The 27,658-nt window shown below is 40.3% G+C and overlaps 1 protein-coding gene across 1 annotated transcript; it reads right to left on the reverse strand.

The window, feature by feature from the left end:
• Positions 1-7: 7 nt before the first annotated feature.
• On the reverse strand, positions 8-27,380 carry LOC125244945 (oocyte zinc finger protein XlCOF6-like). Its single transcript, XM_048155345.1, has 3 exons — positions 27,325-27,380; positions 18,796-19,694; positions 8-2,559 (listed from the first exon to the last, which is right to left on the reverse strand). Exons 1-3 carry the CDS (start codon positions 27,377-27,379, stop codon positions 991-993), a joined length of 2,523 nt encoding a protein of 840 aa, XP_048011302.1. The 5' UTR covers position 27,380; the 3' UTR covers positions 8-990.
• Positions 27,381-27,658: the final 278 nt, after the last annotated feature.

Raw genomic sequence — 27,658 nt, forward strand, 5'->3', positions numbered from 1 at the left:
AATCAGATCATCTAAGACTTTTACTCAAGTTGTCTTAGAATTGGTCACTTTTAACTTGTAACAGAGTCATTTTCATTGTAAAGTATGTGTACTTTTATTTAAGAATGGTTTTCAGGCACAGTTACCACAGGTACGACTTCTAAAATCGTTCTCTTTCGAGTGAATCCTCATGTGGACCCTAAGGTCCCCTTTAAATATGAAACTCTTTCCACACTGACCACATGTAAATGACTCCTGTGTGAAGCCATTCACACACAGAGTGCAGGTGTAAAGGCAGGAACACACCAAGCCGACACCGACAAACTAGTGGTGCTGAAAGCAGACTTCGCCTGCGTAAGATGAGATGCCTTTCCAAACCAGCAGGTGGCAGTATCTGAACAGCCAATCAGAATGATCAGATGGACCGAGGAGCTCCGATGCTGATTCAACATGTCGAATCGGCCAGAAAAAAAAAAAACAGCCAACGAGGACCAACTTCAGCCGACGGTGTGGAACACACTGAGAAAACTTAGGCCCAGTCCACATGGAGACATGTTTTTGTGAATATGCACAAATTTTGTATCCGATAGGCATTTTGTCCACATGGATCCATCATTTTCGGAAGGTAAAACCGCTACTTTTTGAAACCCGCTCCCAGAGTGGATAAATCTGAAAATGCCATCTTTACGTTTTTGTATGTACAGCCTATCCGTATATTTTGAGAAATGATGATGTCATCACCCCACGTGTTGACCCTAGTCAGACGCCGCTAACAGCACAAAACATCAACAACAGCATTAGCAGACTCTAGATGTTTGTGTTCATGCTGAAGAAGCTACTGAGCCAAAATAAAGCATTATTTTTAATCTTCACTATAGTTTGTATTCAGCGCGCAAGGTTTATGCTCATGCTCTAAGTCTTATTCGCTGCTTTAAGTGTATCTCTGTGGCAGAATTACAGCACCACATACTGGTCTGGCATGTATACTACATTATTTTGATTATTTTGACATTATTTTGGACGCAGACATTTCTGGAGACAAGAAAAAAAAAAAAAGATTGGATAGGATAAGCTCTGGCTTCGTGTGGACATAGCCTTAGTCGGCCGTACAAAAACTACCCGACAATTGACTGTCGGCTTGGTGTGTTCCTGCCTTTCTTCAGTGTGAGTTCTCATGTCGTCTTTAAGGCTTTCTTTTCGAATGAAACTCTTTCCACACTGTTGGCAGGTGTAAGGCTTTTCTCCAGTGTGAATACTCATGTGGACTTTAAGGTTTCTTATATGTCTGAAACTCTTTCCACATTGTTGGCAGGTGTAAGGTTTCTCTCCAGTGTGAATTCTCATGTGGACCATAAGGCTTCTTTTATGACTGAAACTCTTTCCACATTCTTGACAGATGTAAAGCTTTTCTCCAGTGTGAATTCTCACATGGTCTTTAAGGCTTTCTTCACGTGTGAAACTCTTTCCACATTGTTGGCAGGTGAAAGGTTTCTCTCCAGTGTGAATTCTCATGTGGTATTTAAGGCTACCTTTATGTCTGAAACTCTGTCCACATTGTTGGCAGGCGAAAGGTTTCTCTCCAGTATGAATTTTCATGTGGACTTTAAGGCTTTCTTCACGTGTGAAACTCTTTCCACACTGTTGGCAGGTGTAAGGCTTCTCTCCAGTGTGAATTCTCATGTGGTCTTTAAGGCTTCCTTTATGTCTGAAACTCTTTCCACATTGTTGGCAGGTGAAAGGTTTCTCTCCAGTATGAATTTTCAGGTGGACTTTAAGGCTTTCTTCACGTATGAAACTCTTTCCACATTGTTGGCAGGTGTAAGGCTTCTCTCCAGTGTGAATTCTCATGTGGTATTTAAGGCTACCTTTATGTCTGAAACTCTGTCCACATTGTTGGCAGGCGAAAGGTTTCTCTCCAGTATGAATTTTCATGTGGACTTTAAGGCTTTCTTCACGTGTGAAACTCTTTCCACACTGTTGGCAGGTGTAAGGCTTCTCTCCAGTGTGAATTCTCATGTGGTCTTTAAGGCTTCCTTTATGTCTAAAACTCTTTCCACATTGTTGGCAGGTGAAAGGTTTATCTCCAGTATGAATTCTCGTGTGGTTTTCAAGGTTTCCTTTTCTACTGAAACTCTTTCCACACTCTTGACAGGTGTAAAGCTTTTCTCCAGTATGAACTCTCATGTGGGTTGTAAGGTTTTCATTTCTACTGAAACTCTTTCCACTCTCTTGACAGGTGTAAAGCTTTTCTCCAGTGTGAATTCTTACGTGGTCTTCAAGGCTTTCTTCACGTGTGAAACTCTTTCCACATTGTTGGCAGGTGAAAGGTTTATCTCCAGTATGAATTCTCGTGTGGTTTTCAAGGTTTCCTTTTCTACTGAAACTCTTTCCACACTCTTGACAGGTGTAAATCTTTTCTCCAGTATGAACTCTCATGTGGGCTGTAAGGTTTTCATTTCTACTGAAACTCTTTCCACTCTCTTGACAGGTGTAAAGCTTTTCTCCAGTGTGAATTCTCATGTGGACTTTAAGGCTTTCTTCACGTGTGAAACTCTTTCCACACTGTTGGCAGTGAAAAAACTTTTAGTTCCAGTCTTTTTAACTCTTTTTTGTGAGGAACCCTGTGTTGCTCTTTCCCCAGTCATGAAATGATGTTTATAATAATGTTCTTCCTCTTCTTGCCTTTCATTAAGTTCATGACTCATCTCTTTCAGTGCCATTAGGTCTAGAGCAAAAATAGACATAAAACAATTTAAACATTTAAAGCATCAAAACCAACAACATGTTTGTATCCTATGGATCAGGGATGGGCAGCTTTTGTACTGGAGGGCCACTCTTTTGCAGAGTTAAGTTTCATCCCTAATCAAATACACCTGCCTGTAATTTTCAAGCATTCCTGAAGACTTAAGGCTGATTTTTACTTCTGCATCATGTGTTGGCTGTGAATACCACATGTAGAAAGAGAAAGACGGTATTTTTTTTATATTCATCAAGATTTTGTAACCATTTCTGGACAAGCTTACGATTAGGCAATATACAAAACAAGCTTACATTATATCTTATGGTGCGTTCACATCAGACGCGACTTGCGCGAATAAAACGTGCTATTCGCACATAGTTGGACGTTTGGACATTTGGACATTTGGACATTTGGACATTTGGACATTTGGACATTTGGAGTTTACTCGCGCGTAACATTCACTGCATAACAGATGCAAATTCGCGTCGCGAAAGGGGCTCTCCCGCTCCTCTATGTGTCCCAGACTCTCCCACTTCTTTCTGCACACTTCCTCTGAATAAACACAACTCGTCAGCAGGGAAATAGTTGTAAATTACAGCGAATAAGCTCAATTGGTCGGCTTTAGCTAGCTTGTAGTCTCAATATGTACATATATATATATATATATATATACATACGTATACACTCACCTAAAGGATTATTAGGAACACCATACTAATACTGTGTTTTACCCCCTTTCGCCTTCAGAACTGCCTTAATTCTACGTGGCATTGATTCAACAAGGTGCTGAAAGCATTCTTTAGAAATGTTGGCCCATATTGATAGGATAGCATCTTGCAGTTGATGGAGATTTGTGGAATGCACATGCAGGGCACGAAGCTCCCGTTCCACCACATCCCAAAGATGCTCTATTGGGTTGAGATCTGGTGACTGTGGGGGCCATTTTAGTACAGTGAACTCATTGTCATGTTCAAGAAACCAATTTGAAATGATTCAAGCTTTGTGACATGGTGCATTATCCTGCTGGAAGTAGCCATCAGAGGATGGGTCCATGGTGGTCATAAAGGGATGAACATGGTCAGAAACAATGCTCAGGTAGGCCGTAGCATTTAAACGATGCCCAATTGGCACTAAGGGGCCTAAAGTGTGCCAAGAAAACATCCCCCACACCATTACACCACCAGCCTGCACAGTGGTAAAAAGGCATGATGGATCCATGTTCTCATTCTGTTTATGCCAAATTCTGACTCTACCATCTGAATGTCTCAACAGAAATCGAGACTCATCAGACCAGGCAACATTCAACTGTCCAATTTTGGTGAGCTCGTGCAAATTGTAGCCTCTTTTTCCTATTTGTAGTGGAGATGAGTGGTACCCGGTGGGGTCTTCTGCTGTTGTAGCCCATCCGCCTCAAGGTTGTGCATGTTGTGGCTTCACAAATGCTTTGCTGCATACCTCGGTTGTAACGAGTGGTTATTTCAGTCAAAGTTGCTCTTCTATCAGCTTGAATCAGTCGGCCCATTCTCCTCTGACTTCTAGCATCAACAAGGCATTTTCGCCCACAGGACTGCCGCATACTGGATGTTTTTCCCTTTTCACACCATTCTTTGTAAACCCTAGAAATGGTTGTGCGTGAAAATCCCAGTAACTGAGCAGATTGTGAAATACTCAAACCGGCCCGTCTGGCACCAACAACCATGCCACGCTCAAAATTGCTTAAATCACCTTTCTTTCCCATTCTGATATTCAGTTTGGAGTTCAGGAGATTGTATTGACCAGGACCACACCCCTAAATGCATTTAAGCAACTGCCATGTGATTGGTTGATTAGAAAATTGCATTAATGAGAAATTGAACAGGTGTTCCTAATAATCCTTTAGGTGAGTGTGTATATATATATATATATATATATATATATATATATATATATATATATATACATATATATATATATACACACACACACACACATATATATATATATATATATATATATATATATATAGCTCAAATTGAGTAAGGACCTTTTTTACAACTTACTAGATTGTCTGACCTCCTCACTCATTTTCTTTCAAGCAAGATCCTTTTTATTTCTGTTTCTATAAAAGTATGAATATATACAGCGACGATGATTTTGTCCTCCATTGTTGTTTCGGATTTCTGCTAGAGCAAGCTCCTGATTGGTTAAAGCAGCGCGAATTTTCGCCAAAGTTCAGATTTTTCAACTTGTGCGTCAAACGCCCGAAACGCTCAATTCGTGCCGCAGGATTTCTATTAGCATCTTTGCACTGACTTAACATGTAAATCACTCGTGCTTAACGCTTCATTCGCATCTGGTGTGAACGCACCATTAAGGTTTTCTTTTAGTTCAAAGCATTAAACAATGTGCAAACAAAACATATTTTTACTTGTGCCCTGGGTCCATGTTCTATTATCATCATATGGACTCCATTTCCCACAATCCCCCACCTAGGAACCAATCACACACTCAAACCTGTTTCCCATCAGTGACACTTTATAAGCTGCACTCACACACACACCCATTGTTAAATTATCCTTGTCTCATTTAATTTAATTTCGAAGGCATCCTCAAGAGGACGAGTTCTGAGAGTTGTGAATAAAAATTAATAAATTTGTATGTAATTTGAAAAGCAAATGTATTTACTTATCTGATATCTGTTACAGAGAGAGAGGAGGAGGATATTAATAAGAACAAAGTTTAAAACAAAAACAAGCTTGAAACTATTTACATTTAAACACATCTTCGCTTGTATGTACATTTGCCGATGCCGCCATTTATTTATTTATTTATTTCAAATAAATGACGGTTGTTAACAGTGACGCAAAGAATTGTGGGCTCTCTGCAGCAGCGAAGGACACACCTCATGCATCCTCCAAATTCCTGTGAAAGGAGGACACATTCAAAAGTCGCATTCAGAGAGTCCTTTACTTTTCTGAAATGATACAGCCTAAATGACGTATTCAAACTTTGAATGCAACCTCTGGAGGACGCAGCCTTCGAAATGAGACACAGCTGTTTATCCTTGATCCTTGCCTGCATTTTTGACCCTGGACTGTTTCCTTCTTTATGATCGTTTGCTGCCTGTCTAGACCTTTGCCTGTGACTGGATTATTCTTTTGCCTTGTCTTCTTGTATCCGTTTGCTGGTGTTTGACCCTGTCACAGTGAGGCCCTGTGACTAGAAACTTGGACTCTTATTTTGACAATGGACTCTGAAAACACATGCATGCATACACTATTGTAACATCATACACACTTTTTTGGTTTTGCGAATATGGAACATCAGTTAACACAGATATGTTGGTATCACTGATCATGTATTGTGTTGTTCATGTCCTCATCATGCCATTTCTTCTATGTTGATTTGTGTTATGTTATGTTAAGAAGTAAAACAAGACCGGTAATCATGTTAAATGTTTATTGTTTTATATTACCACTTACATATCACAAATAGTCATACTTATGTACTGGAACATTTTCCCATCCCAAACAGACAAAACCTGGTCACAGTAAATGCCACCATTTTGAGGATTACATTCCCGCCAATAGATGGCATAGTCCATTATTCTCATGTATGAGGGGGAGATTGGTGATCTGAAAATTCTTGGTTGGGCATTGTTAAGCATTAATTGTTAATTGAGTTTGTTTTGTTCTAAATGTTTATGTATTTTGAATTATTATAACAGTTTACCTCTTTGTTACTGTTAAATCACATTTATATATATATATTTTTCAGATTCTTTATTACCTTTTAATTTCTAAATGGTTAAGGCCAATTAGGAGGGGCTTGGTCTTTTTAAGATGGACTCTCAGAGTTGTCTGCAGCTCGTAGAGTGAGTTTTTTTTTGTTTGTATAAAAGTTTGTTTGTTTTGTATAAATTTTGAACAGTTTTATTTTATTTATTAATTTTTTTTGTGTGTATATATATTTGTTGCGTTTAGAACATCTCTGGGGCCCTTGTTGCAGTTGGCACACCGCTGTCTTTGTTACAGTTGGTGTCAGAAGTTTATGGAATATCAAAAGGGTTGAGACGATCGACAAGAAAGAGAAGCTGTCCAATGAGAACAGCATTTTAAAGTGCTCAGTCATCATGTGACGCAAATGCAACTTGACATGGAACGTATTTGTCATGGAGAAGTACCCAACAAACCAGCACCAAAGGTGATAGAGCAGGAACCACGTCTAGACTTGAGGACTCTGATGACATGAGCACTATTTGCTGACATTTGAGAGACTGCCAGAGGTGTACCAGTGGCCTAAAGAAGACTGGGCCATCCACCTCATACCTTTGCTCACTGGTAAGGCCAGATCGGCATTTGTTGCAATGGACCCTTCTCATTCACAAGATTATGATTGTGTTAAGACAGCAATACTGAAAAAGTATGAAATCAATGCTGAAACTTATAGGCTAAGGTTTCGTAACCTAAATACCACTGCTGACGAGTCACCACAGGAGCTTTTCACCCGACTGAAAGACCTGTTTTGTAAGTGGGTCCGCTACTCCAACAGCTCTAAGGAGGATATTATGGAGGCCCTTGTACTGGAGCAGTTTCTACAAGTCTTGTAGCCAGATGTGAGGACATGGGTCAAGGAGCATGGTCCAACAACTGCTGCAGAGGCTGCCAGACTGGCGGAGGCATATATCACAGCCCGTAAAGGAGCAGGAAACTTCCACTATGCAGGAATCCTCCCTTCAGCCAGAGGCAAGTCTGAGGGCTCTGGGGATTGTTCAAACTCTCAAGCTAGGATCTTTAAACTCACACAAAGTAAAGCCACTACTCCTCATACAACTTTGCAGAATGTAGCTAAGGAGGATGTTGTCTGTTTTCATTGTGGTCAGCCAGGCCATACTAGACCTCTGTGCCCCCTGAAGAAACCTAAAACAGCAAGCCTTTGTTATGTTCCCCATTCAGTGCAGTCATCCCCCATAAAATGCAACTCACAGCCGGTTAGGTCTGTCTTGTTAAATGGTAGACCAGTTTTAGCCTTGGTGGACACTGGTTGTACATATACGCTAATGCAGAACAGATATGTGACAAGACTGGAATGACACTGAGACAGTTACTGTTTGCTGTGTGCATCGTGAAAACACTCCATTGCCTACTGCTGAAGTGTATATTGAAGTGTTAAATCAATCATATCTCATGAAGGTTGGAATTGCTGAGACTCTTCCCTATCCCATCCTACTTGGCACAGATATGCCAGTGTCTGTGTGGTGTGGGGTAGTGACAAGGGCTCAGTCAAAGCATGCTGAGCAGACAACATTTTTTTCCAGATCCAGATGATGCCTTGCAAACCTTGCCTTTTTGTTCTGCTGATAGAGGCTGAGATAGGGACAACAGAGGACAACAGGTTGCAGCAGCGTAGAGACTGGGTAGCAGACTTGATTAATACTGCAGGACAGGCTAATGAGGATGTTTCTGAACCTGAATTGTGTGAGTCAGACATTGTGATTCCAAATGGTCTAGCACAGCTTCAGAGGGAAGACCCAACCCTAGCCACGTGTTTTAATCAGAGTAAGCAGAAGGATGACACTGGTTTACTTGATGGTCCTTTTGTGTTGAAACATGAACTCCTATATAGGCAGACTAAGAAGGGAGATCTTCAGCTTGTTGTGCCTAAAGCACAAAGAAGTGAGGTGCTAAAGTTAGGTCATTCCATTCCATGGTCAGGTCATTTAGGGTTTGCAAAGACATGTCTGAGAATCTCTAAAAGATTTTATTGGTCCAGAATGTACACGGACATTAAAGAATATTGCCAGACATGCCCTGAGTGCCAACTCACTTCTGGTCGAACTCCAGCATATGCACCGCTAATTCCTTTGCCTGTGATTGATGTACCTTTTGAGAGAATAGGAGTGGATGTAGTTGGACCAGTTGAGAGAAGCCAGGCTGGAAACCGGTTTATTCTAGTAATCTCAGATTATGCCACAAAATACCCTGAAGCATATCCCTTGAGAGATGTTACTGCTAAACAGATAGCTTCAGCCTTGTTGAAATTCTTTTTGCAAGTCGGCATACCAAAAGAGGTTCTGACAGACCAGGGCACTAACTTTATGAGTCACACATTACAGCAAGTGTATCAGCTCTTAGGCATTAAGAGAGTAAGAACAACCCATATCACCCCCAGACTGATGGTCTTGTTGAAATGTTCAATCAGACTCTAAAGAATATGTTAAAGAAGTTTGTTTCAGACTCAGGCAAAGACTGGTATAAATGGCTGCCGTACCTTATGTTCGCCTACCGGGAAGTACCTCAGGCTTCAACAGGATTCTCACCATTTGAATTGTTGTACGCCCACCAAGTAAGAGGTCCTCTAGATGTTCTGAAAGAGAGCTGGGAGGCGACAGACAACCCAAAGAGAAAGAACATCACTCACTTATGTGATGAAAATGAGGGACAAACTTCAACAGAGTACTACCTTGGCACGGGAAAACCTGATAAGGTCCCAAGAACAGCAGAAACACTGGTACGACAAGACGGCAAGATCACAAAGCTTTGAAGCAGGTGAAGAAGTCTTGTTGTTGCTTCCAACATCTGATAATAAGCAGTTAGCAAAGTTGCAAGGCCCGTATCAGATAAAGAAGGTGGTAGGTCCAGTGACCTATCAGATTGAAATTCCCTCACGAAGCCAGCCTCTGCAAACATTTCATGTGAACGTGCTTAAAAAATGGCACCCGCATCGAACTCCAGGCCAAGCAGAAGAGAGCAATGTCTTTGCTATGCTGGTGAGAGTTGTGGAGGGTGAAGAGGAACTTGAAGAGCAGTATTTGCCAACTTGTTGCAGCAACAGCAAATTAAATTTACAGCACCTGAGTGAAGAGCAGAGAAATCAACTCTGGAGATGTATACCTGATCAACTGTTCATGGATACCCATGGCAGGACCGACTTGGTCGACCATTCTATCATCCTCAAGGACCCCAAACTTGTCCGTCAGTCAGTGTATCATGTGTCAGAGAAACTTCTACCTGTACTGCAAGAAGAACTGCAGACCATGAAACAGCTGGGGGTTATTGAGCCATCGTCAAGTGAATGGAGCAGTCCCATAGTGCTTGTGCTGAAAAAAGATGGTACACTGCGGTTCTGCTTGGACTTCAGAAAGTTGAACAGTGTTAGTAAATTTGATCCTTATCCGATGCCTCGGGTGGATGAACTGGTGGAGAGACTGGGAAGGGCGAAGTACCAGAGCACGCTGGATCTCTGCAAGAGATACTGGCAAGTACCGCTGAAGCCAGCATGTAAGGAGTTTACTGCCTTCAGAACCCCATTCGGTCAGTACCAGTTCCGAGTCCTTCCTTTTGGGCTCCATAGGGCACCGGCCACGTTTCAAAGGATGATGGATCAACAACAAGGCATTGGTGCTGTACTCCTTCAGGAGGAACAAGGTCAACTCAACAAGGAACAAGGTCAACTCAAGCCAACTGTATACATCAGTAGGAAACTCCTGCCCAGAGAGGTCAACTATTCCACCGTTGAAAAGGAGTGCCTTGCTGTTAAGTGGGCCCTGGACTCTTTAAGGTCCTATTTGCTTGGACGAAAATTCCAGTTGGAAACTGACCACAGAGCATTTGCCTGGTTAGGTCGTATGAGAGACACAAATGCTTGCATTACTAGGTGGTTTCTGGCTATGCAGCCATTTGACTTTGAGGTGCTGTATAGGTCAGGGTCACAAAATTGCACTGCAGACTTTCTCTCGAGGACACCACAGGCGGTGTCTGGAGAGGGAGGGGGAAATGTCACAGTGAGGCCCTGTGACTAGAGACTTGAGGCTTGTTCGAGATGCATCGGCGCTGCGCAGACCGATCGGCGAATGACATCAAAGTACCGCGAGAGCGATTGGAGACCAGACGACTCCTTATGCTTTTGAATCGCTCTCGCGGTACTTTGATGTCATACACCGATCAGCCTGCGCAGCGCGGATGTATCTCGAACAAGCCTTTGGACTCTTATTTTGACAATGGACTCTGAAAACATATGCATGTATACACTGTAATATCATACACACTTATCTGTTTTGCGCATATGGAACATCAGTTAACACAGATATGTTGGTATCACTGATCATGTATTGTGTTGTTCATGTCCTAATCATGCCATTTCTTCTATGTTGATTTGTGTTGTGTTATGTTATGTTAAGAAGTAAAACAAGACCGGTAATCATGTTAAATGTTTATTGTTTTATATTACCACTAACATATCATAAATAGTCATACTGTACTGGAACATTTTCCCATCCCAAACAGACAAAACCCAGTCACAGTAAATGCCACCATTTTGATGATTATATTCCCACCAATAGATGGCATAGTCCATTATTTTCATGTATGAGGGGGAGATTGGTAATCTGATCATTCTTGGTTGGGCATTGTTAAGCATTAATTGTTAATTGAGTTTGTTTTGTTCTAAATGTTTATGTATTTTGTATTATTATAACAATTGTACCTCTTCGTTACTGTTAAATCACATTTATATATATATTTTAGATTCTTTATTACCTTTTAATTTCTAAATGGTTTAGGCCAATTAGGAGGGGCTTGGTCTTTTTAAGATGGCCTCTCAGAGTTGTCTGCAACTCGTAGAGTGAGTTTGAGTGAAACTGTGGTCTTTGGGGTCAATTTATTGGCATAGCCAAAAGTTTGTTTGTTTGTATAAATTTTGAACAGTTTTTTTTTGTGTGTGTGTGTGTGTATTGGACTTCCACTGTAAATACCATTGACGCACCACTGGAAAACCTTTATTTTTGCTCCACTTGGAATAAACACTGAACTTTTGGCTTATCACCACGTCACATCATTTTTACGCCTCCATCTGCCGGTACATTCAAAACAGTGGTGCTGCTGCTGTTCAGAACATCTTTGGGGCCCTTGTTGCAGTTAGCACACCGCTGTCTTTGTTACAGACCCTCTGCCTGTACGACTACGCTCATCCTGTTAAGAAAGCCTGCATGTAGATTTTCAACTCCATTGTCCCGTTCCATACATTACACATATAAAGAACAAAAGCATTTAATCTCGAGCAGCGCAAACGGGAAAAACACTAATAAAGCAGACAGCGCCAGTTATCGTACAAACGTAATGTACATAGTACACTCGAGTAAGTATATGATTATCGTGTTTATATTGTTTCACATGTACATGTTGAGAAAAAACTATAATATCCACATACTCAGGTGAGAAAACGAGCTGCACTGACACAAAGATAACGATAATACATAATGGTGTGCTAAGCTAAGTTTCTAACAGCAGCACTTTGTATTTTCTGTTCGTAAATATATCTCCCTCAATGAAACTTAAAGGAAGGATATGTCTCAACATCATTTTGCTATTAGATAAGTTATCTTCTCTGCTCACTTGGGTTACATCTTTCCTCATTCAACGTTTTGATTTCATGTGCTTTCTCATTATGGTGGTGATATTATGATAACTCGGTTTCATTAATTCATTTGATCAAAAGTAATTCCATTTTGTAAGATCATTTTCATCTAATAAATGCAAACTTTACGAAGCAGGCGACAACATTTTGTGAAAATAAAATAAAATAAACCTTTTAAACAAGCTCCACAGCGCCACCCGGTGCATTTTGTTATAACTGCAAGTTCTGTCATGACAACTCTCTGAGAGTGTTTGGTATATGGATATGACAATGTAGATATATTTGGTCTTGGCGGAATAGATCTGCTATGCTGCTGCTGTTGATTATTGCTGCTGCAGAGCAAGTATGGACTTGCTACTGCCAATACATACATGACCTGCTGCTGTGAGCAAGTAAGACATGCTGCTGCTATACAATATAGTGTACATGAATAACCGTAGAACAGGGGTCATCAACTATATTTGTCCAAGGGCCAGAATTTTTCTCTGCAGACACTGTAAGGGCCAGATACTCGTAATATAAAATAAAATTCGAATTGTATCCTAATATGTTATTATTTTGATATACTAATTCTAATTCCAAATTTATTTTATTTTTTACATATTACCTCTACTGCAGCAAGCCACCAGGGGGCGATAGCGATATTTTAGGCTTCATATTTGTGAGGCTGTCAAGCTGTCCATCACTGTCACGCAATTGTGCGCTAATCCCAGGCAAGGAAAATTTTGACATTTGTGAAAAAATGAGCACGTGAAACAATAAAAGATGTTCAATGAGAGCAACGTGTTTATCGTCATTCTTGACTGAAGGCAGGCTATGGCACAAGCTACTTTTCAGAAGGGTTTTTTTTTTTCGTTAGATTTAAAAATAAATAAATATGGAACGGACCCAAATATTCAAATATTCGTTCGGTGGGTTTGTTTTCGATTTGAAAATTTGACATTCGAATATTGTTTTTTTTGTTTTGTTTTTTTTGCACACCTGGGATCCCCCGCGAAACGATTCTCATTCCCCCTTGAATAAGGCCGGCGACACACTGGCTGCGTGAGCGTCTCAGCTGCGTGGCGTGTCCGTTTTTATTTCGGCTCCCATATTTAACAGGTTGGAGTTTGCAAACTGAGACACGCGTCTCAGGCGCGCTCCAGCCACGCGGAAAACGCGTGCATGCTAGAAATAAAACCAACGCGTGTTCCAGCAACGGGAGTGTTCTCTGGCTAGAGCGCAGAACAGCGGAGTTTGTATGGACCGAAGTGCATATCTGAGCTTGTGTTTTGTTGCTTTGACATTGTGGAAAATAGAATAATAGAAACAAAATGTATTAGCATTTTTACCCGTTATTATCAATCTAAATTAATCTCGTTTTTAATTTAACTTAATTTCGTTTTTCTTTATTTAAATTTCGTTTTTTCTTTATTTAAATTTCGTTTTTGTTTATATAAATTTCGTTTTTCTTTATTTAAATTTCGTTTTTCTTTATTTAAATCTACCCTTACTGTGCCAATTTGTTAGTCAGAAAAATATTAGACTACCTTAAAAGTATTGCTTAATTTAACAGACCTGTGTGTGTGCGTTTTATATCACTAGTGCAGTGTCCGTTCTCGGAGCATAAGCCCTGCCCGCATGAGGTGCGCCGCTTCCCGCTCGCGCTGTTCTGACTGTAGTTTACTAAAAGTTTATTAATTCTGAATGTGTCGCGTCTCGCGTGTCCATCTATATTGCACCAAATGCGACACTGCACTGCCTTGTGAAGTCGATTGGATGAACGGTTCTCGAAATAATAAAAATGCAAACGGACATACAGACACAGATTCCTGCCTTTATTAGAGAGAAAAATATGTTCAGCCCCTCTCTCCGAAGAGTCGATGTTCATTACTACCGAAGCTTCGAAGCTCAAAAAATGGTATTCGGACCAGCCCTAAACTTTTTCCTCTTACAAGGCTATTCCTGAATTCAGTATTATTCTGGGGGCCGGATGGAAATCTCTGGCGGGCCGGATTTGGCCCGCGGGCCGCCAGTTGACGTTGCATGCCGTAGAAGATCTATAGCTGGGGAAGGTGGAGGGTTTCTGAAGCACGCTGCACTACTAAGCAATGCTAACTCATGTATTTAAATATTAAGCACACAAGCTCATTGGCTACTAATCCAGCAGGAACCAATCATCTGTGACCTATAGATAATGATGTGATTATTAGCAGGTTGTGTTAAAGGACCTATTAGTCTGTGCCATCTAGAGTTTCATACCAGAACTTTGTATTTTTATTTCTTAGGATTTATCATGGATTCACTGCATTACGCCCTGCAATGCAACATAGTAAAATTTGTATAGTCTTTTTATTTTTTGAATATTAATTACAGATTGAATATTCAAATATTGGACTATTTGTGCACACCCCTAGCATAGACTACTGCGCAGCGTCTCGGGTGTAGGTGCGACACAGAAATAAAAATCAGCCTTTACGGTTACGTTTTAGGGTTGGGTTAATTTTTTACAGGTGTGTTTGATCAGGGATGGAGCTAAACTCTGCAGAATAGTGTCTCTCCAGGACCAGAGTTGCCCGTCTATAGATCTTATACACCAGTGGTTTTTCAAACCTTGTCCAAAGGGACCCACCACTGCACATTTTGTATGTATCCTTTATTTTTCACATCTGGTTAAGATCATCAGCTTGTTAGAAGATTACTGACATTGATGGAGGAATTTACAAACTACAATTTCTGTTCATCAATAAGGTGAGAACCAGACCCGATATAAACCTAAATATACTCAAATTATTTAAATTAATTGAAAAGTGTTTTACTATTCAATAAGTAATGGAAGATATTTGTTGTAATGATGTCAGACATAGCACACACAATAGTAGTAGCCATTCTTTACTTGGTTTTGATCTCACTTCATCCGTACCACGGATGCTCCTGCGCTAGGTTCATCAGCTCATTATTAGAAACTCATGATCGGAAATGATTATTTCAAATAAATCTACAAAGTGTCCTGTTGAGGTACTCCAAGGCTGCGCTCAAGTTCAGATTTTTATGCCCTTCTCTTGCTAACTTCCCTCCCATCTTAAGGACTCAGTATATATTTACATAATGATGTACATCTAAGTAAATTTTATTTATAGAGCACATTTAAATTCAGCTTACACTGACCAAAGTGCTGTACAAAAACAATCATGAAATAAAATAAAATATAAAATGAAAAAAAAAAAAAAAAATTAACAAAGAAAACAATTGCTAATCCATAATTTAATAATCAGTAAAGGCTAAGGAATAAAGATCTTAAAGGTCTTAAGTCTAGATTTAAAAACAAAGATAGAGGAAGTACACTTAATGTCAAGGTGGCAGCTGATAACTGTGGAGCAGCAACTGCAAAGGCTCTGTCACCTTTTGATTTTAGACGTGACCGTGGGACATGCAAGAGAGCTTTATTGGCAGATCTGAGGGACCTATAGGAGCTGAGTTCAAATAAATAAAAGTAAAAATAAGATCACAGATATAGGATGATAGGATAGGATGAAACAATCAGCAACATTTTTAAACTGAATTCTCAAAAAGACAGGAAGCCAGTGAAGAGAAGCTAAAATTGGAGTGATATGATCATGTTAACAGTCTAGCTGCTGCATTCTGGACCATCTGCAGATGTGGCAATGAAGATTGAGGAAGGCCAAGGTACAGCGAATTACAACAGTCCAGCCGTGATGTGATAAATGCATGAATAACATGAATAATCTGGAAAGGAAAGTGTTGAGTTAAGTCTGGAAATGATTCTCAGTTGATAGAAGCTGTTTTTTTAACAACTGAGCTAATCTGTTTTTCAAGACAAAGCTCAGAATCAAAGACCTACATTTTTTGCATGTTACGTAATATATGGAGTAAGATTGTCTAAGTTATTTGCTATCGAATTAATGTTTTTGGAGGGTCCAAAAATAATCACCTCAGTTTTCTCATTGTTAGCTGGAGGAAATTATTTGCCATCCAGCATTTAATATCCTCAAGACAGTCCATGAGAGGCTGCAGAGAATTTCTAGTTTTCAATGGAAGGTACAACTGAAAGTCATCAACATAGAAATGATATGAAATGTTGTATTTTCTGATTATGTTGCCAAGCGGAAGTATGTACAAATAAAGAGTAATGGCCCCAATGTTTTCTTATGTTCCAGACAATACTGTATAGATCTATAACAGGATTATTTTAAAGGCTTGAATATGTGCCACACTTACTGCTGCCAGCTGGTGACATGATAACCATGAACAACAATTGATCAAACAAACAACCACAACATGAAATATGATGTATACAAATCCATTTCCAAAGGGGAAATTTGAGCTGCGTTGCATGGTGAAATTCATTCAGCATGTGCAAATCTTAATTAAACGATTTCATGATCAATTAAACAGGAATTTATATCTGAATGATATTATGCTGGAATGAATGGATTCAGTAATATTATCTGTAAGATTATACTTCTGTATATTCTCTATTTCTGTAGAGCTGGACATTTTAATAATGATCAAATGAGTTCAGCTGTGAGAATAAAACCAACCTGTTTGTTCCTCATTTTCTTAATGTTTCTTCAATCTTTATTTCTTCAAACTCCTCTTTATTAAACTCAATCTTCATGTCTTCAGTTTCCTCTTTAATAAACTGAGTTAAAAGTCTTCAATGAGCTGTTTAAACAACAATAAAAAAACACTCAAAACTAACGCTTCAAATGAATAAACTTAATATTTATGTATTTATGACTGATGAAAACATGATTAGTTAGTTTGTTAGTGTTTGTTGTTCTCGTTCTTGTTCACTGTTTGAGCAGCACGAGTCGTGATTCACTGAATCATTTCTCAGAGTGTTTGATTCAATTGACTCGGAGTTGAAAAGTTCAGTTTCTCCATTATTACTCTCCAGAGACTGAACTCGTGTTCATGATAAACTGATTTATGATTTATAGAGAGAGAAATGAGACGCAGGTTTACTGTTTCTCATCAGTGGATGAGCTTTACTCACACAAATATCCTTCATTACAGTTAGATAAAGAATCACAATGTTACATTAAATAGCTCATTTAACATCGCTTGTAAAACTATTAAAAACTATTAAAACGGTTTCTATCGATTAAAACAGCTTAAATTCTTAAAACAAACCTTTCTTCAGCAGAATCACAGCAGATACAGGAGCGCGGCGCAGTATTATGACGCCATGTCGTCACTCCAAAATAAAAGTCATGCATTGTCTACAATCACAGAAGTGTATCGAAATCAAACTCTTTTACCAGATAATATTTGTATCAAAATTAATGTTACAAACAAACATGTTTGTATGAGTTCATTCATGTGACTGAATTGAAACATTAATAGTCAAAGTCAGTGTGAATTTCTTTTTAATAAAAAATTTAGGTCAGTGTATATATATATATATATATATATATATATATATATATATATATATATATATATATACACACACACATACAGGTGCTGGTCATACAATTAGAATATCATCAAAAAGTTCATTTTTTTATTGTAAATTATTTTTAAAAATGAAACTTTCATATTTACATTTACATTTATGCAGACACTTTTATCCAAAGCTACTTACATATCATTATCCATATATGAAACTTTCATATATTATAGATTCTCTACATGTAAAGTAAAACATTTCAAAAGTTTTTTTTTATTTTTTTTTATTTTGATGATTAGAGCACAGCTTTTCATACGCAATGTAGGCTATCTGATATGAATAAAAAAATAACAAATATTATTTCAGCTTCTATATCAGTGTTTGGAGTTTGCATTTAACAAACTATAAATGTCTTTTTTATATATATAGCCTACTTAATTTAAATGTCTTTTTAAATGTCTGAAACGTCAAATAGACATTATGTGTTTGAAAACACTGAATAGTTGTGAAATATGAAAAGCGTCCATCTCTGGCTCAGCGGCAGCAGCGCGAAAGCAGGTTTGAATTTAGCAGTGACGCACTGAAAGTTTAATCACACTGCTGTGATCGTACGCGTTATAGGATACGATTGGGAGTGAATGGGGGAAAAATTGAAACTGAGGGGGCACAAATCAGATCTGAGGGGGCAATGCCCCCTTTTGCCCCCTGGTCAGTGTCTTTCTGCTGAATGCCCATCCGATTCTCCTCCACGGCCATATGGGAAAGTGAATATTTACAGTTACATTTACACCCTACCAACAAAGAAATGGATCAACTTCAGTCAGCTTGTTGAACACATTTATTTATTCTGACATTTTCTCCCATATGATGGCTGAAGTAGCAGTGTGTGACACTGTTCTCATGGTAACCAGATATATATTTTAAACCAAATTCTACAAAACTGAAGTGAAAACACCAAATTATCATTCAATGGGATAAAATATCTTCTCTTCCCTGCAAACGATACCATGAAGAATGTGAATATTTAACCAAGTCAAAAACAAATAAAGTAAGCAGGTTCCATATTCATTTCCGTATCAACAGACACAAAATGCTATAAAAGGTGACAACTTTTAAAGTAAAAAAAAAAAAAACAAGTTATGTAAATGATAAAAGCTCATTCTGGTTTCTTGGTTTGATAGATTTGGTCAACCGTAAACAATTTGATTTTGTGATAGTAGCGTAAGCTTTGTGAACTGCATTATTGAGCTGTTCAATTTTATTTTGATATTAGAAAATAAATCAAAGCTTGAGGCTTTTCGCCAGTGTGAGTTGTCATGTGTTCTTTAAGGCTTTCATTTCTACTGAAACACTTTCCACACTGTTGGCAGGTGAAAGGACTCTCTCCAGTGTGAATTCTCATGTGGGCTTTAAGCTTGTATTTACGTTTGAAACTCTTTCCACACTCTTGGCAAGTGAAAGGACTCTCTCCAGTGTGAATTCTCATGTGTTCTGTAAGGTGTCCTTTTCTATTGAAACTCTTTCCACACTGTTGGCAGGTGTAAGGCTTTTCTCCAGTATGAGTTCTCATGTGTTCTGTAAGGTGTCCTTTTCTACTGAAACTCTTTCCACACTGTTGGCAGGTGAATGGGCTCTCTCCAGTGTGAGTTATCATGTGTTGCCTGAGGCTTTGCTCCCATTTGAAGTCATTCCCGCACAGAGTGCAGGTGAAAGGCTTTTCTCCAGTGTGAGTTATCATGTGTTGCCTGAGGCTTTGCTCCCATTTGAAGTCATTCCCGCACAGAGTGCAGGTGAAAGGCTTTTCTCTAGTGTGAATCATCATGTGGCTTTTAAGGTTACCTTTTCGACTGAAACTCTTTCCACACTGTTGGCAGGTGAAAGGTTTCTCTCCAGTGTGAATTCTCATGTGGTCTTTAAGCATTTCTTTGCGTGTGAAACTCTTTCCACACTGTTGGCAAGTGAAGGCTCTCTCTCTAGTGTGAATTCTCAAGTGGACTTGAAGGTTTCTATGTTCATCAAAACTCTTTCCACACTGTTGGCAGGTGAAATAACTTTTAGTTTCTGTCTTTTGAGCTTCTTTTTGTGAGGAAAACTTTGTTGATTTTTCTTCACTCATTAAATTATAATGTTCTTTCTCTTCATCCCTTTCATTAAGTTCATGACTTGCCTCTCTCAGTGCCATCAGGTCTAGGACAAAAATACACAAAAAAACAATTTAGACATTTAAAACATCAAAATCAACAACATGTATGATCTATACCCAATCATATCGTATGGATCAGGGATGGGCAGCTTTGGTACTGGAGGACCACTGTCTTTCATCCCTAATCAAATACACCTGCCTGTAATTTAAGCATTCCTGAAGACTTAAGGCTGATTTATACTTCTGCGTCGTGTGTAACCCGTAGGTACGCCGTAGGCTGTGAGTACCACGAGCAGCCTAGGATGTAGCCTGACGCGCACCTCTTCTATGTTACACGTCTATTCTAAAGTATTGTTTCACGAGTTCACGCTTACAAACAAGTCAGGTAAATAAATTGGTAAACGTATTTGGCGTGCTGTCCGGGGAGAGGGCTCCAAGCTCGGTAATCGGCCCGAACACAGAGTACCCCCCAAAAATGCAAAAAGTTAGCTACGGACAGCAGCCGGGAACTGAAACTGTAACCCCCCAAAAATATAGAAATAAGGCTGATGTTCACAAGGAGAAAGCCATCTGCGTGATCGGGAGGGTTCTATCTGACGACTATAAACCACTTCGACCGGCAAATTAAGATAAGGTTTAAATGTTTTAGCTGGAGGCGCCTGCAGCATCTGACGGGAGTTCAATACTCACAGCAATCGGATGGGTAAAAATCCCACTGGCCAGAACATAGAGAAGGAATGGTATCCGACGGGAGTTCAATACTCGCTGTGATCGGACGGTTAAACCCCTGCTGACGGTGGGTGGACGTTTAGTAATTTTAGATTGGGAGCTTTTGCGGCGTCCGACGGGAGTTCAATACTCGCTGCGATCGGATGGGAAAACCCCCGCTGACGGTGGTGAGGACGTTTAGTAATTTTAGATTGGGGGCTCTTGCGGCGTCCGACGGGAGTTCAATACTCGCTGCGATCGGACGGTTAAACCCCTGCTGACGGTGGGTGGACGTTTAGCAATTTTAGATTGGGAGCTCTCGCGGCGTCCGACGGGAGTTCAATACTCACTGCGATCGGACAGGAAAACCCCCGCTGACGGTGGTGAGGACGTTTAGTAATTTAGATTGGGGGCTCTTTGCGGCGTCCGACGGGAGTTCAATACTCGCTGCGATCGGACGGTTAAACCCTCGCTGACGGTGGGAAGGACGTTTAGTAATTTTAGATTGGGGGCTCTTGCGGCGTCCGACGGGAGTTCAATACTCACTGCGATCGGACGGGAAAACCCCCGCTGACAGTGGTGAGAACGTGTAGTAATTTAGATTGGGGGCTCTTTGTGGCGTCCGACGGGAGTTCAATTCTCGCTGCGATCGGACGGTTAAACCCCCGCTGACGGTGGGGAGGACGTTTAGTAATTTTAGGTTGGTGGCTCTTGCGGCGTCCGACGGGAGTTCAATACTCACTGCGATCGGACGGGTAAGCCCCTGCTGACGGTGGGGTGGATGTTTAGTAATTGGGCCGGGGTTCTTGCGGCGTCCGATGGGAGTTCAATACTCACTGCGATCGGACGGGTAAGCCCCTGCTGACGGTGGGGTGGATGTTTAGTAATTGGGCCGGGGTTCTTGCGGCGTCCGACGGGAGTTCAATACTCACTGCGATCGAACGGGTAAGACCCTGCTGCTTAAACGCAAAATGTTTAGATATTTTTGACTGGGAGGGCTCTCGCACCGTCCGATGGGAGTTCAATACTCGCAGCGATCAGACGGGTAAGCCCAGCTATAGTTGAACAAGAATAGAAAATTAATCCTGTTTCTGAGGTTCTTATGGGGGCTCCATACTCATGGTGTCAGACTGAAGTTTGACTGATTTGACTCGTTGGTTTGAATCATCTGTTTAGAGTGTTAGTTTGAAGACCGGTAGATTTCTTGCAACGTTGGATGAGGGCGAGTTTAGGCGGAGCTGGGCTCTTGCGGGAACGGAGGTGACATCACTGCTGTGGCAGTGGAGAGAAAAGCCAGAGAAACTGAGCCCCTGTGGGAGCCGAGGCGACATCAATGCTGCGGCAGTTGAGAAATTAGCCAGAAGAACTGATCTGTGTGAGCCGAGGCGACATCACTGCTGCGGCAGTTGAGAAATTAGCCAGAAGAACTGATCTGTGGGAGCCGAGGGGACATCACTGCTGTGGCAGTTGAGAAATTAGCCAGAAGAACTGATCTGTGGGAGCCGAGGCAACATCACTGCTGTGGCAGTTGAGAAATTAGCCAGAAGAACTGATCTGTGGGAGCCGAGGGGACATCACTGCTGTGGCAGTTGAGAAATTAGCCAGAAGAACTGATCTGTGGGAGCCGAGGCAACATCACTGCTGCGGCAGTTGAGAAATTAGCCAGAAGAACTGATCTGTGGGAGCCGAGGGGACATCACTGCTGTGGCAGTGGAGAGAAGGGCCAGAAGAATTGAGCTCCTGCAGGAGCCGAGGCGAGATCATTCCCATTTATTGGAATGATGATATTAGTTGAGTTTGATATGGCTTGTGGGTATGTGTGAGAAAATGAGCTGGAGCTGAAAACCTAGCTGATAAGCGTTTGTTAGGCTTCTTTAATGTGGAAGCAGTTTGATGTAGTTCTTAAAAGCTTCTGATGACCAGTGACCAAGTGTTTGAATCTGATGCTAGAAAAGGTCTTATTGAGCAGCTGTGGTTGCTGCTCCTATGGGGACGAATGACTGGAAAAGTGGTCTGCTGGGAGCTTGGAGGTTCTTAATGCTGTTCGCATGATATAAATAAAGTAATGTTGAGAAGAGAAAAATCAGGAAAGGCAGGCTGGAGGAATGGCTGCAACCAAGGCCGCTTGTGGACGCAGCCTCATGCTCGGGCTGGCCCCTGAATCCTAGGGAGAAATGAGGAGGATAGAAAAGAGGGAAACGGGGCAGCAAAATAAGGCATCTGGGCCTGCGCCGTTAGTGGAGGCAGCCTCACACTTGGGTCAGCCCCCAGAGCCTGGGGAGGAACAAGAAGTGTAGAAAAGAGGGAAACTGGGGAGTAAAATAAGGCATCTGGGCCTGCGCCGTTAGCGGAGGCAGCCTCACACTTGGGTCAGCCCCCAGAGCCTGGGGAGGAACAAGAAGTGTAGAAAAGAGGGAAACTGGGGAGTAAAATAAGGCATCTGGGCCTGCGCCATTAGCGGAGGCAGCCTCACACTTGGGTCAGCCCCCAGAGCCTGGGGAGGAACAAGAAGTGTAGAAAAGAGGGAAGCCGGGGAGAAAAATAAGGCATCTGGGCCTGCGCTGCTAGCGGAGACAGCCTCACGCTAAGGTCCGTGGTTGAGCTGTAGATCAAAGACAAAAAGAGAGTTTGAGACTGATGACTGGGCCTGCGCTATTAGCGGAGGCATGCTCACGCTAACATCTACAGGCCTCAGACAATGGGTAGGGTAAGAGACAGTGGGATGAAATGGCTGAAACAGCAGAGCTTGCTCTGCTAACGGAGGCATCCTCACGCTAGGAGGGAAGGCATTCACCAAGAGGGGCGAGCATTGCTGTATGTGGTGTGGTACCTGGGAAACTGCGGTGTGTAGCTAAGCGGAGGGAGGAGGAGAGTGGGGAAATCTGGGGCCCAGCCCAGGCTGATGTGGCCTGACGCCTGTCTTCTAATGCATGAATCGAAGAAGCAAGAGAGGAGATGCAAGATGAAAAAGCGGCCTGTGGGATTATGCGCATCATGGAGATAGCTGAGCAAAGATAGCAGTTCCTGTTTAAAAAATGAAAACGGAAAATAAAAATATCCTATTGGTTCCTTAAGTGGTGAAACTTAGAAATTAACTATTTAAGTTAAAGCCCATAAATAAAGTTCGAGTTCAGCAAAACTGTGCAGGGCTGAGAAATCGATTATTAATTTTTATCAATAAGCCTAAAATGCTTTATAACCTGCATATATTGACCTCTGGCACGATTGTTTGATACCATACTGTCGTTTACAGTTTGTACTGTCATTGATTGATGTTGAATGATCATCAAACAGCAAGGTAGGCTACAGACTGATTTAGATGATTGTTTGTTCTTTAACTGTTGCTGGTTTGAGTCACATGCACTTCATTTAGTAAAGATCAAGAGACTAGCTTGAAAAAGAGCTTTGCATAATAAAAATATACAACTTGGATTTATCAAATTGTGTTCAACAAACGCTAAATTTACCAAGAACAGCTGCTTGTATGATTTTGTTTATTTAATTAAATTTATTTATTTATTATTTTTAGTTCTATTTTCCCATACTTACCCAGACCTGGTACTTAAATTACTGAAATCAAATTCCATGCTTTATACTGCGTAGGAACATACAACATAACAGTATATTCACTGGTTATTCATCTATGGTTCGTTACATTACTTACAGATTTCTGCTAGTTCTAAATATAGATGAACATACAGATGAATAGGAACGGTAAAATTGATCTGAATGCATCAGCAAAAGAACGATTTTAAGAATTTGTCCTACCCCAGTCTGTGCTGCGTCTCAATAGTGAAGCTGTGGGTTGAAGTTACAGAAATGCATACTATTACTTTAAGTTTCCAAGCGATTTGTTGATAAATCAGCGATGACAATATGTTCCGAGTTTCAAAGTGATTCTGCGTGCGAACTGAACGTGATATAATGAGTTAATGTTTGGAAGCTGCACAGTAATTTAGAACGGCAAGTCACAAAAACAATCCCCCCGATCAACACTGATCCAGATGAGATGACTGAAAATTCAGGAAAGAATACGAGAAGGATTTAAACTGTGCTTCTTGCGGGATTGAGCCGATGGGGTGGAGAGTGAGCTGGCTTGGAACTCGGCGCGGCTCCGGGTTTACTGAAGGCCTGCTGCGGCGGCCTAGCGCTGGAAGAAGGCCCGTTCCTTCACAGGAAGAAGCGGCGTTGCCCGAGACTCGAGTTTGGTGCTCGGCTGCGTTATTGTCCATTTCTCTATGACAGTAATGATTGAATGGACCGTAGTAGGGAAATACACAGAAGGAGATCGCGGATGATTCGGACGTGCTGATGGGCCTCGGCGTTTTGGCATACAGGGACCCATTTGTTTTGGCTGACGCTCGCCCACGATTGTAGCAAAGATTCCTTGAGGATGAAAGATTCTTCATCGGACGACTTCAGACATGTTGCGAACTTAGGGCGGGACCAAATTCTGGAAGCTGTCGAGGATCCTTGGGTGAGTTTGACTGTGATTATATACAGGCCTGAACTCATGCTGATTGGGTAGATACATTGATTACAGATTGTTGACAGCTGGTTAAGATTACGTAATCATTAAGATGATGTAATGATTGGGTAGCTTATTTGACTTGTTCCTCCTGAACTACGTTAATGAAACATAATTTAGTGTAAAACATGCTGAACTCATGCTATTTTGGCTAAAGGTTGCAGGCCTTCCAGTGGCTTTGGATCTACATTTCCAGCAGAGTTCAGCTCCAACCCTGATCAAACACACCTGAAGCAGTGAACTAAGATCTTCAGGGGCAGGTGTGTTCGATCAGTGTTGGATCTGAACTCTGCATGTATGTAGATCTCCAGGAACAGGTTTGGTCATTCCTGCTCTAGGTTCAACTCATCAGCTCTGATTCTCTGATCTGAGACTGATGGATTATTTCAAATAAATCTACAAAGTGCCCTGTTGAGGTACTCCAGGGCTGCGCTCAAGTTCAGATTTTTATGCCCTTCCCTTGTTAACTTCCCTCCATCTTAAGACTCAGATGTACATCATTGTTTAATCTGAACCAACACTGGCAGAATCTGTCTAGCTACTTTAACCCTTGTGCTGTACTTCATTTGGGAAGTACACTCAGGGTCTCTGGGGTCTCCACAGACCCCAGGCAACAAAATGTAATTTTGTAACAATTTTATATTTTTATTTTATTTATTTGATAGGGACAGTGTGTGTTAATGAACAGACATGATAGTACATGAATATAAACACACCGGATTGTAGCCGAAGGCTAATTTCCATCCGTTGTCCCCGGGACTAGGGTCACGATGGGCCAATTCATAGACAAATACATTTCATATATAACAGAAGAAATACATTACACAATCAACATTATTGCACATCCTCATATTGCACGATCCACAATTATTGCACACACCTCACATTGCACACTACTCACATAGCACGATTCACATTATTACACAATCCATTCATTACACACTCCGCTAATTGTACAGATCGTATTATTGCGTGATCACAATAGTGCACAGTCAGATCAACCACAATTCACATAATGTACAGTTTCTACACATATATGCGCACCCACACATACACACTCACACAATCACCACATGCAGTTATCTCTCAATAAAAGGTTTAAATAGAAATATAAATAGCTACTAAGAATGACTGCAGGTTTGATTTGACCAGATTCTTCAAAATAAAATAATAATAATAATAAACAAAATAATTGTTTTTAAAAAAATTTTTTTTATTCAACATTTGTGCAGTTTCTGGAGGATAGTGGAGCTCTGCAGCATCTACTGGATAAAGTGATAATTTTTTACATTTAAAACTGCACTTTCCAAAAGATGGGCAAAAATCTTACACTAAATCATGTCAAATTATCCATGTTATCCACATGAATGTTTAGAAAATTTAGAAATTTGGGTCTTTTATAAAATGAATTGTACATAAAAAGCTGTTTTTGTGTAAAAACCTACTCAAAAAAAATATTTATTCACATAAATTTAAAAGATATGATAAATCCTTTATAAAACTGCACAAATATGAAGTAAAAACATTAATAAACAGAGTAAAATTACATTTGTTTTTTAAAAAAACAATTATTTTGTTACAAAATTACATTTTGATTTTGACTTTACAGTGTGACTTTTTTTTCTACACTAACATAAAAAGAAGATATCAGATTTTTTATTTTTATTTGTAGATCTAGAAAGTGTTAACCACTGTACAAAGTTTCATGTCATTTGGACAAAGACTAAAAAGACCCTATAAGGGTTAAATGTACTTCTATAAGCTCTTGATTGCTTGGAATCTGCCATGGAGCTGATTTGTAGATGCACTTGTGTTCCAGAAAATATTGTGACTATAAAACGATTATTTTAAAGGCTTGAATATGTGCCACCAGCTGGCAGCAATAAGTGTGGCACGATAACCATGAACAACAATTGATCAGCTCCCATGACCAAACATACAACCACAACATGAAATGTGATGTATACAAATCCATTTCCAGCTACATTCATATGTGGTTTGAAATCCTATTCAGGGTTCCCACTCATTTTCAGCTATCATTTTCCAGGTCTTTTCCAGGACATTTTAAATTTTACTATGGCAGGAATAAAAGACAAGGATCACACTCTAAAGTAATATATTGCTCTCTAAGTCTTTAAAAGGCGTAAAGTTTATTGCCATGATTTATTGCCATGACTATAAAATCAGTTTTTAATATGACACTGAATTTAAAGTGATATACACATTACTACATTTACTCACTCTAGTAATGAGTTAATAATGCTTAATTACAAGTAACCAAACCCTAACTCTAGCTCTACAGTAAGTGCACTTGAAGAAGTGAATGAACCAACTGAGTGAATTCGGACATTATTATACTGTATATTCTCTATTTCTGTAGAGCTGGACATTTTAATAATGATCAAATGACTGAGTTCAGCTGTGAGAATAAAACCAACCTGTTTGTTCCTCAGTTTCTTCATGTTTCACTCTGAATGTTTCTTCAATCTTCATGTATTCAGACTCATTTTTAATAATTATCTTCATATCTTCACTTTCCTCTTTAATAAACTCAATCATGTCTTCAGTCTCCTCCTCTTTTTTAAACTCCATCTTCATGTCTTCAGTCTCATCTTTAATAAACTCCGTCTTTATATCTTCTTCACTCTTCTCTTTTTTAAACGCCATCTTTAAGAGAATAATTAACAGAGTTAATGGTCTTCAATGACCTGGTTAGACAAAAAAAAAAAAAAACACTCAAAACTAACGCTGCAAATGAATTTATGACTGATG

The sequence above is a fragment of the Megalobrama amblycephala genome, linkage group LG14 (assembly GCF_018812025.1).
Source record: "Megalobrama amblycephala isolate DHTTF-2021 linkage group LG14, ASM1881202v1, whole genome shotgun sequence".
Lineage (NCBI taxonomy): Eukaryota > Metazoa > Chordata > Actinopteri > Cypriniformes > Xenocyprididae > Megalobrama > Megalobrama amblycephala.

What these genes read in the sequence shown, in the direction of transcription:
- LOC125244945 (XM_048155345.1), bottom strand. Translation starts at nt 27,379, where the DNA reads ATGAAGATTGAAGAAACATTCAGAGTGAAACATGAAGAAACTGAGGAA. An exon ending in AGAAACTGAGGAACAAACAG is followed by an intron (nt 19,695 to 27,324) that starts GTTGGTTTTATT and finishes TTTTTGTCCTAG; the next exon opens with ACCTGATGGCACTGAGAGAG. An exon ending in ACACTGGCGAAAAGCCTCAA is followed by an intron (nt 2,560 to 18,795) that starts GCTTTGATTTAT and finishes TGGAACTAAAAG; the next exon opens with TTTTTTCACTGCCAACAGTG.